The sequence below is a fragment of the Dipodomys spectabilis genome, unplaced genomic scaffold (assembly GCF_019054845.1).
Source record: "Dipodomys spectabilis isolate Male_0828 unplaced genomic scaffold, ASM1905484v1 ptg000105l, whole genome shotgun sequence".
In the NCBI taxonomy this organism is placed as follows: Eukaryota; Metazoa; Chordata; class Mammalia; order Rodentia; family Heteromyidae; genus Dipodomys; species Dipodomys spectabilis.
This window is the reverse complement of record NW_024870782.1, coordinates 1,286,217-1,299,618: the sequence shown is the minus strand read 5'-3', so window position 1 is coordinate 1,299,618 and position 13,402 is coordinate 1,286,217. Positions and strand designations below refer to the sequence as shown.

Sequence of the window (13,402 nt, the reverse complement as noted above, 5' to 3'; positions counted from 1 at the left end):
CTAGAACATTAAGAACACCAACAAAGAACATGTCTTGTAGTTCATTTCACATGGAATCACCTTATATGCTGATATGTACTTACTTATTGAGCTATTCTGCTCATCTACAAAGATTATACTTGATGTACACAATAATGCGCCCCTATTACCCAGTAATCCCACTTCTGGGCATTTAACTAGGAGACCCAAAACAAGGCCACACTAAAGCTACCAGAACAATTATCTTTATCACAGTAGTATTCACCAGAGATAAGATAAGGAATCAACCCAGATGGCCCTCAGTAGAGGAATGGATCAAGAAAATGGGACACACACACAGATACACACACATGGAATACTATGTTTATATTAGAAAGAAAGATATCACTTCATTTGCAAGCAAATGGAAGATCTTGGAAAAAATCATATTAAGTGAAGTAAGCCAGACTTAAAGAAACATAGGTCTTATGGTTTCCTTTATTTGTAATAATTAGTTTACATCAAGGAAAATCTCATGCATTTTAATTTGACATTTTGTTCTATGTTGAGCATGCATCATTATTGCTATATTGTTTGTTATAATTTCTGCAAACAAGCAGGTATTTAAAGAATTACATTCATCCAAACCATTACTGAAGGAAAAACAACTAAAAAAGCAATCCCTACTAGGAAGAACAACTCCTACTTACTTAGCTTCATTCCTATGTAAAGCCAGTGTTGTCCCCTGTATCCTCATACGGTACATCACAACTCTATACCTGGTCATCCTGTATATCTACTATCTTCTACATTGTGACCTAAATGCCCAGCAATTCCACTTTGCTCTACTTTTTAAAAAGATTTCTCTCTTAATATTTGAGGTTTTTAAGAGAGAGAGAGAGAGAGAGAGAGAGAGAGTGTGTGTGTGTGTGTGTGTGTGTGTTTACAAAGAGCAGAGGACAACATTATTCTTCAATTAGAATACATCTTTCAGGTTATTGTAAGTTGTGGCTAATGCGAGAAGTCTTTTGCTATTTTAAGGATGAAACAGAAAAACATGATTGTGCATGTACCACAGTTGCTTTATTAGTGTATAGTTGAACACTGAACTTCGATTTATATCTTGGCTGTTGTGAATAATGTGAATGACAATGAACTACAGAATATTTACGAGTCACCCAGAGAGAAATAATCACATGATTGGTGGGTCAGATGATATTTCAACTTTGCATTTATTTTTCTTTTTTTTATTTTTCTTTCTTTCTTTTTTTTTTTTTTTTTTTTTTGTCGGTCGTGGAGCTTAAACTCTGGGACTGGGCGATGTCCCTCAGTTTCTCAGCTCAAGGCTAGTGCTCTACCACTTGAGCCACAGCATCACTTCTGGTTTTCTGAGTGTTTATTGGAGGTAAGATTTTCACAGACTTTCCTGCCGGGGCTGGCTTTGAACCACAATCATCAGACCACAGCCTCTTTGGAAAACTGCATACTATTTTCGACTATTTTCTACTAACCTCTATTTTGACCAAGAGTGTAGAAAATTTCCTTTTCTCCACACTCTCATCAACATTCTTAGCTTTTGTTCAAAAGGTAATAAAGGGCAGATTTTCACTCTCTGCAATACCCCCCAGTGTTGCTTTAGACTTAAATCCAACCTCCTAAAGACTTGGAATTACAAGTCTTTACCACCACACCTGGTTCCTTTGATTTTTTTTTTCGATGAGTTATAATAGTTATGAAGTAGTATCATAGTAATTTTTTAATTTTTATTTTTTATTGTGAAAGTACTGTACAGTGGGGTTACAATTATATGGGCAAGATAATGAGTACATTTATTTTCAAGCATTGTACCCTCCTCCTTTGTTTCCCCTTCCCATCCCATTACATCCTCCCCCCTCACCCCCCACCCAATCTTCCACATACACACCCACCAAAGTTGTAAAGTTCTTTTTCGACATAACGACTTGTACTTCTCATTGTGGCTTTGGGTCCACCTGTATCCCTATTTAAACGACTGGTTTTTCCCCTTTCCCTCCACAAATTATACTTACATCAAATACAGTGAAAGCAGGGGTTATACTGTGGGAGAGGAGAATACAAAGCAACAAAGAAATAATCTTATAAATGTGTTAGGAACAATATCATGAAAGAAAAAAAAACAGTTCAATACATATCTTAGGGTTCATTTCCCTAACATCACCTTATCTGACCTTTTCTGCTTGACTCAGACATATACTAGATAATGCAAATAAAGGAAACCAAGGGACCTATATTTCTTTGTGCCTGTCTTGCTTCACTAAATATAATTTTTTCCAAGCCTTTCCATTTCCTAACAAATGGGGCAATGTCATTCTTTCTGATGGAGGCATAGAATTACATTGTGTATATATACCACATTTTCTTGATCCATTCATCTACTGAGGGGAATCTGGATTGGTTCCCTATCTTAGCTGTAGTAAATAATGCTGCAATAAACATAGTTGTGCTGGTAGCTTTAGTGTGGTCTTGTTTGTAAACATTTGGGTAAATGCTCCAAAGTGGGATTAATGGGCCATAGGGGAGATCTATGTGGAGTCTTTTGAGGAACCTCCATACTACTTTCCAAAGTGGTTGAACAAGTTTACACTCCCACCCACAATGAAGTAATGTTCCCTTCTGTCCACATCCCCTCCAGCATCTGTTGTTAATAGAGTTCTTTATTTTAGCAATTCTAACTGGTGTGAGTTGTTATATCAATGTTGTTTTGATTTGCATTTCTTTTATTGCTAGGGAGGTTGAGCTTTTCTTCATGTGTCTATTTGCCATTCTTCTTTCCTCTTCAGAGAAGTTTCTCTTTAAATATTTAGCCCACTTATATATCGGGCAATTGTTTCTTTGAGGATTTGTTGTTGGAGGATTTAATTTTTTTAATTCCAAGTATATTTTAGATATGAGACCCTTGTCTGTTGTATTGCTAGTGAAGATCTTCTCCTAATTTGTGGGCTTTCTATTGATCTTGCTAGCTATGTCATTTGCCATGCAGAAACTCTGCAACTTCATGAAATCCCATTTGCCAACCTTTATTTGATTTGTTGTGTTTCTGGGTCTCTATTAAAAGAAAATTTTGGCCTGCGCCAAGGAGACCCTACGGTTTCTCCTATTTCATCCTTTAAAGTTTTCAGAGTGTCTGCTTTGACTCTGAGGTCTTTGATCCATTTGGAGTTGATTCTGGTGTTGGGTGATGTATAAGGATCTTGGTTTAGTTTTCTCCAAATTGTTAACCAATTTTGCCAGCACCATTTACTGAAGAGGTTGTCTTTCTTCCATTCTACTTTTTTAGCTCCCTTATCAAAAATTAGATGGCTATAGGTCTGTAGGTTCATTTCTGGGTTTTCAATTCTATTCCATTGGTCCTGAAGTCTGTTCTTGTGCCAGTACCTAGCTGTTTTGATTATTATGGCTTTATAGTAGAGTTTGAATTTTGGTATTGATATTCCTCCAGCAGTGTTCTCTCTGTTGAGGATCATTTTTGTTATTTTTGATCTTTTATTGTTCCATATGAATTTTTGGATTGCCTCTTCTATTTCCTTGAGGAATGAGTTTTGAATTTTGATGGGTATCTCATCGAATTTGTAGATAGACTTGGGAAGTATTGCCATTTTCACGATGCTGATCATTCCAGTCCAGGAGCATGGGAATTTTTGCCAATTTCTAAGTTCTGTTTTGATATCCTTTTTCAAGTTTTTAAAGTTTTCATCATAGAGGTCCTTCACTTCTTTGCTTAAGTTAATTCCTATGTATTTTATGTTTTGTGGGGCTATTACGAATGGAGTTGCTTTCCTACATTCAGCCACACTTTCCTCATTTTTGGCATTCAGAAAAGCCATTGATTTTTGAGGGTTAATTTTATATCCTGCTACTTTGCCAAATTTTGAATCAGCCTGAGTAGTTTGGGAGTGGAGTCTATGGGATTCTTGAAATACAAGATCATGTCATTTGCAAAGAGTGAGTATTTTACTTCTTCTTAGGCTGTTTGGATCCCTTTTATGTTTGCATCTTATCTTGTTGCTGTAGCTAGGCATTCTAATACTAGGTTGAAGAGAAGTGGAGAGAGTGGACGTCCTTGTCTTGTATCTCAGTTAAGAGGAAATGGCTTTAGTTTTTCAATATTAAGTGTAATGCTGTATTAAGGAATTATTATTGTATTAAGGAATGTTCATGGATTCCTAATTTTTCCAAAATCTTCATCATAAAGGGGTGCTGGATCTTCTCAAATGCTTTTTCTGCATCGATTGAGATAACCATGTGGTTCTTAACCTTGCTCCTATTGATGTGATGAATTATGTTAATTGATTTGCGTATTTTGAAGCAGTTTTGCATCCCTGAAATGAATCCTGTTTGATCATGGTGTATGATTTTTTGGATGAACTGTTGAAGTGGATTGGCCAAAATTTTGTTGAGAAGTTTTACATCAATGTTCATCAAAGAAATGAGTCTGTAGTCCTCTTTCTTGATGAGTCCCTGCCTGGATTTGGGATGAGGGATATGATGGCATCATAGAATGTGTTTGGTAGTGAACTTTCTCTTTCAATTTCATTGGAGAATTGGAGGAGTATTGGTGTGAGCTCTGCTTTGAAGGCCTGGTAGAATTCTGCTGTAAAACCATCTGGTCCTGGACTTTTCTTAGCTGGGAGGTCTCTTATTGCTGTTTCTATTTCAATGCTGGTCTGGACCTTTAAGGATGGTTTCACTCATCTTGGTTAAATTTTGGCATGTCAATATTTGCTAGGAAAAGGTCCCCATTTCTGCCAAATTCTCAAACTTATTAGCATAAATTTTTGAGAAGTATTCCCTTTTAATTTTCTTTTTTTAATAATTTTTAAAAAGAGATTTCTTGTTTCTTCTTTATTTTTTTATTTTTTATTTATTTTATTTTATTTTATTTGTGAAAATACTACAGAGGGGTTACAATTACATGGGCAGGATAATGCACACATTTCTTACCAAACATTGCAGCCTCCTCCTTTGTTTACCCTTCACCTCCCTTTCCAGCCTCCCCCTTCCACCCCCACCGACATTGTAAAGCTCGTTTTTGACATGACAATTTGTACTTCTCATTGTTGCAACAGGTCCACCTGAATCCTTAAACGGCTTGTTTTTCCCCATCTCCTCCACAAGTTATACTGACATCAAATATATTGAAAACGGGGATTATACTGTGGGGGAGAGACATACAAAGCAACAAAGAAATAATATTATAAATGAGTTAGAAACACATGCATGAAAGAAAAAAAACCATTAAAATACCTATCTAAGGGTTCATTTTCCTAACATCACATTATCTGACTTTTTCCGCTTGACTCATACATATACCAGATATTGCAAATAAGGGAAACCACGGGACCTATGTTTCTTTGGGCCTGGCTTACTTCACTTAATATAATTTTTTCCAAGTTTTTCCATTTCCTAACAAATGGAGCAATGTCATTCTTTCTGATGGAGGCATAGAATTCCATTGTGTATATATATCACATTTTCTTGATCCATTCATCTACTGAAGGGCATCTGGGTTGGTTCCACATCTTAGCTATGGTAAATAATGCTGCAATAAACATAGTTGTGCTGGTCGCTTTAGTGTGGTCTTGTTTGTAAACATTAGGGTAAATGCCCAAAAGTGGGATTGCTGGGTCTTAGGGGAGCTCTAAGTGAAGTCTTTTGAGGAACCTCCATACTGCTTTCCAAAGTGGTTGAACAAGTTTACATTCCCACCAACAATGAAGTAAGGTTCCCTTTTGTCCACTTCCCCTCCAGCATCTGTTGTTAGAGTTCTTGATTTTTGCCATTCTAACTGGAGTGAGGTAGTATCTCAAAGTTGCTTTGATTTGCATTTCTTTTATGGCTAGGGATGTTGAGCATTTCTTCATGTGTCTATTGGCCATCCTTCTTTCTTCTTCAGAGAAGTTTCTCTTTAAGTCTTTAGCCCACTTATTTATTGGGCAGTTGTTTCTTTGAGGATTTGTTGTTGGGGGATTTAATTTTTTGAGTTCCTAGTACATTTTAGATATGAGACCCTTGTCCGTTGTATGGCTAGTGAAGATCTTCTCCCAATCCGTGGGCTTTCTATTGATCTTGTCAGTTATGTACTTTGCCATGCAGATGCTCTGGAACTTCATGATATCCCATTTGTCCAGCCTTTCTTTGATTTGTTGTTTTTCCTGGTCTCTATTAAGAAAATTTCGGCCTGCTCCAAGGAGACCTAGGGTTTCTCCTATTCCATCCTGTAATGTTTACAGTGTGTCTGATTGACTCCGAGGTGTTTGAACATTTGGAGTTGATTCTGGTGCAGGGTGATATATAAGGATCTAGCTTCAGTTTTCTACAAGTAGTTAACCAATTTCACCAGCACCATTTACTGAAGAGGCTGTCTTTCTTCCATTCTATTATTTTAGCTCCCTTATCGAAGATTAGATGGCTACAGGTCTGTAGGTTCATTTCTGAGTTTTCAATTCTATTCCATTGTTCCTGAGGTCTGTTCTTATGCCAGTAGCAAGCTGTTTTGATTACTATGGCTTTATAGTAGAGTTTGAAATTTGGTATTGATATTCCTCCAGCAGTGTTCTTTCTGTTGAGGAGCGTTTTTGCTATTCAGGGTCTTTTATTGTTCCATATGAATTTTTGAATTGCCTCTTCTATTTCCTTGAGGAATGAGGTTGGAATTTTGATAGATATCACATTGAATTTGGAGAGAGCCTTGGGAAGTATTGCCATTTTCATGATGTTAAACTTTCCAATCCAGGAGCATGGGAGGTTTTGCCATTTTCAAAGTTCTGTGTTGATTTCCTTTTTCAAGCTTTTTAAGTTTTCATCATAGAAGTCCTTCACTTCTTTGGGTAAGTTAATTCCTAGGTATTTTATTTTTTGTGGTGCTATTATAAATGGAGTTCCTTTCCTCATTTCAACCACACTTTTCTCATTGTTGGCATACAAAAAAGCCATTGATTTTTGGGGGGTTAATTTTATACCCTGCTACTTTGTCAACGTTTTGAATCAGCTTGAGTAATTTAGGAGTGGAGTCTAGGGGATTCTTTAAATACAAGATCATGTCATCTGCGAAGAGGGAGAGTTTTATTTCTTCTTTCCCTATTTGGATCCCCTTTATGTTCGCATCTTGTCTTATTGCTGTAGCTAGGCATTCTAATACTAGATTGAAGAGAAGTGGAGAGAGTGGACATCCTTGTCTTGTTCTTGAGTTAAGAGGAAATGGCTTTAGTTTTTCACCATTAATTATAATGGTGGCTGTAGGTTTGTCATAAACAGCCTTTATTGTATTGAGGAATGTTCCATGGATTCCTAATTTTTCCAGAACCTTCATCATAAAGGGGTGTTGCATCTTGTTGAATGCTTTTACTTCATATATTGAAATAACCATGTGGTTCTTATTCTTGCTCCTGTTGATGTGATGAATAATATTAATTGATTTGCATATATTGTACCAGTTTGCACCCTGAAATGAATCCTGTTTGATCGTGTTGTATGATTTTTTAGGGGAATTGTTGAAGTAGATTGGCCAAAATTTTGTTGAGAAGTTTTGCATCAATGTTCATCAAAGAAATGGGTCTATAGTTCTCTTTCTTTGATGAGTCCCTGCCTGATTTTGGGATGAGGGTTATGATGGCTTCATAGAATGTTTTCGGTAGTGAACTTTCTCTTTCAATTTCATTGAAGAGTTGGAGGAGTATTGGTGTGAGCTCTGCTTTGAAGGCCTTGTAAAATTCTGCTGTAAAACCATCTGGTCTTGGACTTTCTTAGCTGGGAGATCTCTCATTGCTCTTTGTATTTCAATGCTTGATATGGGCCTGTTAAGATGATTTAACTCATCTTGGTTTAGTTTTGGCATGTCAATATTTGCTAGGATAAGGTGCATTTCTGCCAAGTTCTCAAACTTATTAGCATAAAGTTTTGAGAAGTATTCCCTTATAATGTTCTGAATCTTGGTTGTTTCTTAAGGTGATGTTTCCATTCTCATCTCTGAGTTTATTTACTTGGGTGTGATCTCTTCTTTTTCTCCTGAGATTTGCTAAAAGTCTGTCAATTTTGTTAATTTTCTTGAAGAACCATCTCTTTGTTTTGTTGATTGTTTCTATAGTTGTTTTGGATTCTAATTCATTTAATTCTGATTTAATTTTAATTATTTCTCTCTGTCTATTGTATTGGGCCTTATCTTGCTGCTCTTTTTCAAGGAGGTTTAGATGTGTCATTAAATTGTTGGTTTCAGATCTCTCGTATTTGTTGATATAGGAGCTTAGAGCTATAAACTTGCCTCTGAGTACTGCCTTGTCTGTGTCCCAGAGGAGCTGGTAATTTGTGTGCTCATTTTTGTTGAATAGCATGAACATTTGAATTCCCTTTCTAATCTCAATGACCCACTCGTGATTCAGCAGTGTGTTGTTCAGCCTCCATGTGTTACCAGACTTTCTTTGGTGGCTTTTGGTGTTGAGTTCTAATTTTATTCCCTTGTGGTCTGAGACAATGCAAGATATAACTTCAATGTTTCTGAATTTAGACAGTTTTGCTTTGTGGCCTAAAATGTGGTCTATTTTAGAAAATGTTCCATGTGCTACTGAGAAAAACGTGTATTCTGATGCTGCTGGGTGAAATGTTCGATAGATGTCTGTAAAATCTAGTTGATCAATGCAGCTGTTTAAATCTGTGGTTTCTCTGTTGAGTTTTTGCCGAGTTGATCTATCTAGTGGGGAGAGTGGTGTGTTAAAATCTCCAACAATTAATGTCTTTGGATCTATGTGGGATTTGAGGGAAAGTAGTGTTTCTTGGATAAATTTGAGTGCTCCATTGTTTGGCGAATAGATATTTAGAATTGTATTCTCCTGAAGGAGAGATCCGTTAATTAGTATGTAGCGACCTTCTTTATCTCTTCTCACGAATTTTAACTTGAAATCAAATTCATCTGATATTAGGATTGCAACTCCCTCCTGTTTATGGGGGTCGTTTGCATGGTAGATATTGCTCCAGCCTTTAACATTGAAAATGTGTTTGTTTTTATGGGCAGGAGATGTGACTCCTGAAGGCAGCAGATAGAAGGATCTTGTTTTTTAATCCAATTAGACAGTCTGTGTCGCTTAATTGGAGAGTTAAGTCCGTTAATGCTAAGAGATAGGACTGAGAGGTAATTGGGATTTCCTGCCATGTTATCCACCTTCTTGGGGGCTGCAAAAACTGTGTCGCATCTGTGGCGGCTGCTGGTAAGAGCTCAGATCTCTCTATTTGCCTTGATTTTCCTTAGCTGGCCTAACTCTCTGTCCTGTGATGGCACACTTGGTGTGATTCTCTGGCTTAGGACTGTTCACTGGAACTCTAAAACTGCTTTCTATGGGAGAGCTTGTTTAGCCTCCAGCTTCTCCTCTGCCATCTTCCCCGCCACCTCCTTGGCTTAACTTGTTCAATAGCAGCATTTTCTCTTTATACCTATATAATTTTCAAGCAACAAATTTTGAGAATTTTTAGTTTTCAGTTTTTCGTATCTCCTTTCTATCCCTCCCTTTCTCTCATCCTATCCTTTTCTTCTCTCAAGATCATCTATAAACTTACATAATTTTTAAGTGTTTCATTTTTTAAGTTTAAATTTTTTTCCCATTTTTTCTTGTTTTTTTTTTTTTTTTTTAATTGTGAGAATGCATACAGAGGAGTTAAAATTACATGGGCAAGGTAACGAATAACTTTCTTATCAAGAATTGTTGCCTCCTCTTTGTTTCCCCTTCTATCCCTTGCCATACTCCACCATCCTCCTACCCGAACTTCCCCCCACCACCCACCAAAGTTGTAAAGTTCTTTTGTTGACATAATGACTTGTACATCTCTTTGTTGCAATGGGTCCACTTGTATCCCTAGTTAAATGATTTTTTTCCCCTTCCCCTCCACAAATCATACCAAATACAGTGAAAGCACGGGTTATACCATAGGGAAGGGACATACAAAAAACAGAAATCATCTTATAAATATGATAGAAACAATTGCATGAAAGGAAAAAAAACTTTTGAATACTTATCTTGGGGTTCATTCCCCTAACGTTAATTTATCTGATCTTTTCTGCTTGACTCAGACATATACTAGTTGTTGAAAATAAGGGAGACCATGGGACCTATTTTACCTTGGGCCTGGCTTACTTCACTTAATATAATTTTTTCCAAGTCTTTCCCTTTCTGAACAAATGGGGCAATGTCCTTCTTTCTGATGGAGGCATAGAATTCCATTGTGTATATATACCACATTTTCTTTATCCATTTATCTACTGAGGGACATCTGGGTTGGTTCCTTATATTAGCTATGGTAAATAATGCTGCAATAAACATAGTCGTGCTGGTAGCTATAGTGTAGTCTTGGAGTTTTACTGTGGTCTTGTGTTTTTCGTGTCTCCTTTCTATCCCTCCCTTCTTCTCATCCTATCCTTTTCTTCTCTCAATATCATCTATAAACTTACATAATTTTTAAGTATTTATCTTTTTTTTTCATGGCACTAACATTTAATGAGAAGACAAATTTTAGAGTAGATAAAATTGAAGGTGCATGCATCATTGCTGTAGATTTGAAACCATGCATATCCTTCCTCATAAAATGTCTCAAATGCCGTTAAAAACACCACATGTAAAACCAAGCAATTATAAGTCCTTCGAAGCATGTAACTGTGATTAGCTGCTATTCTCAGCAATATAAAAATACTTCCACCACAATTTCATTCCAGTCTGTAAAGTAATTCAAAACAAACAAGTTGGAGACATCGCTCAAATGGCAGAAGCAACAAATACAGATGCTTTGTATCAAGGAAATGAATCCACTGAAGAAATGAACCCATCTGAGGAGAGGTCCTCTGGGGCCTGGCACTAGGCTTCTGGTGGAACGCTGACGCCCCCTTCTGGGAAGAGACATATACTGCAGCTGGGGTAGCTCTGCCAAACGTCAGGACACTTCTTGCACCCAGTAACACTGAAAGTTTTGTTGTGGATATTTTTTCCTGTGCAGTTTCAAATTTTAGGTATTAAATTTAACAGTTATAACCTGTATTTTCAAATGAGGAACAGCTGATTTCGGATTAAATGTATCATGCTACTTAATTTTGCAACTGGCATTCACACCAGTGGGCATTCTTCTTCACCTTGTTCCTTTTTAATTTCGCTGTAACTTTTTGCTTTGACAGTGTCTTGTTGAACTCCCTCTGCCTTCCAAGTGATGGGGTTACAGATGTGTATCACTATGACCAACTGTTGTTGGAACTCTTCACCCTCCAGTATATAACTACATTTTTTTCATCCATCCTTGTGAGAATATAATCTTGCTGAGGCAGAAGACCCTGTTTTGGTTCAGGGAACCAAAGAACTGTCTTATTTATGTTATTGTCCTTTAATGCTTTGCCCCTTAAAAACAGAAATATCTTAAGATTCTATTATAGCAACATGGTACAATTTTTAAATGACCCTTAGGCACTTGTTTAAAAACATTTTTTCTATGTATTTAATAAAATCAATAGATTTCACAATCACATGTATACAGTGTATACAAATAATATACAATGTAGAAAAAAGCCAGACTTGCCCAGCACTGGTGGCTAACACCTGTAATCCTAGCGACTAAAAAATGCTGAGATCTGAGGGTCACAGTTTGAAGCCAGGCTGGGGGAAAAAGTCCATGAGACTCATCTGCAATTAACCAACATAAAGCTAGGACTGGAGGTGTGACTCAAGTTTGAGCAAAAAAGCCAGAGAGTAACAACATGTTGAGTTCAAGCCCTAAAGCCAACACACACACAAACACACTCACACTCACGCAGCCAATACACTGGGAGACCACAACAGCTATAAAGAATGAAAATCCAACTCCACCTCCAAAAAGCCAGTTGTAAAGGACACACGTGACCATGGCTTTCTATTCCAAATGAGTGCAGGTGATGGGGTGTGGATGGACACTGAAATCCCAGCCTGCACTCAGCTGGAATGGATTGAAGCTGTGGCTTAAAGACATGTACTGTTTGCTAATTCCTAAAACTTCAAACTTTAGTTTTTCCCCCCCTTCATAAAAATGTTCTTTCAGCTGTGGAGAAGCTAATAGTTGTTTACAATTGTCAGCCTTTTAAGAAGCACTAATTTGTTCCCTTAAGAGTGCAAATGTTATTCTCCGTCTTCCCGGAGAATAACAAACAACACATAATATATGCTCCCTCCATGCCAGCAGCTTTTCAGGCTGGGGATTCCATCCAGGTCACCATGGGGCTTTCGTCTTTCATTACAAGTTCAGGATTTCTGAAATTCCTTCTTCCGAACTTTTGATTTTGGTGCATAAGGATTTTCTTGCTTGTAGAAGGCCTTTAACAGTTCCACAGCTTCCTCAGCCCGATATCCAGGGATGCACTGAAATGGTTTTCCCGTATTTGGTAAGTCAGAAGAGGCAACATTTAGAACGGAGCCACAGCCACCAAATCGTTCATTCTGACAGCCGTAGACGACCAGCGGGATTTTCATCAGGCCGGGAGCAGCTGCACACATAATGCAGGGTTCCACAGTGACATACAACACGGTACGTTCAAACACAGCAGAAGGACTCTGGCCATTTCGTTGACACCAATCTAGGACTTGATCAATGGCCACCATTTCTGCATGTCGAGTAGCATTTTTGGTTTGATTCACTTCATTTCTTCCCTTCCCCACGATTTCATTGTTGTAGACCATAAGACAGCCAACAGGGACTTCGGTATTTTCAAGGGCGTCTTTGGCCATGCGCATCGCTTCCTCCATCCACCGTGCCGTCTCCAGGGCCAAAGACACGGCGGTCGAGACGCCCGGGGCTGGCATGGATGCGGCCAACGCCTCTGCCTCCATCCAGCCGGGTTAACGCACAGCTCTGACTCGCAGGCCTTCCGGGCCGGGAACCAAGTATTTATCTTTTTAAATTTAAATTTTTGTTTTTCTATATTTTCTGGTTTTTTTTTTCTTAATGTCTCTCCTATCATTCTGTCCAATCCATTTCCCTCTCTGAGATTAGGCCTTGGTTAAATTCACTCTCATCTTACCTCGCCACCACCCTATAATTCTATTTTTCCCCACATTTCTCCCTACATCTAATAATTTCTGGTTTGCCAATTTTTTTCTTTGCTATTCTTATCCCATTAATCCATAGTTGTTTGATGTTGAATAGATTGTATCTGTTGAACTAGATTGCGTCTATAGCCTTTTGACTGTGCAACTACCAAACTTTGGTTGATGCTTGCCTTAAAATTATGTTCTAGCACAAAATTAGTGTTACTTTCATACCAAATGAGCAGAAAAAGCCAGAAAAACAGAAGAAAAGTGGCAAGTCCAGGTATCTGGACTCCCACTCATGATAAACAGTTGACAGAATAGTTAGTGAATAATCCAGAGGACAGTTCCCAAAAATCTGTACAAACAATACTGGTAAAAATGGT

At 37.7% G+C, this 13,402-nt stretch overlaps 1 protein-coding gene across 1 annotated transcript; it reads right to left on the bottom strand.

The window, feature by feature from the left end:
• Nucleotides 1-12,161: 12,161 nt before the first annotated feature.
• On the bottom strand, nt 12,162-12,761 carry LOC122114060 (tRNA-specific adenosine deaminase 2-like). Its single transcript, XM_042687163.1, has one exon. It carries the CDS (start codon nt 12,732-12,734, stop codon nt 12,234-12,236), a length of 501 nt encoding a protein of 166 aa, XP_042543097.1. The 5' UTR covers nt 12,735-12,761; the 3' UTR covers nt 12,162-12,233.
• Between the last annotated feature and the right edge of the window lie 641 nt (nt 12,762-13,402).

Bases quoted from the DNA above. Each gene is read 5' to 3' on its own strand.
- LOC122114060 (XM_042687163.1), bottom strand. From the start codon at position 12,734: ATGGAGGAAGCGATGCGCATGGCCAAAGACGCCCTTGAAAATACCGAA.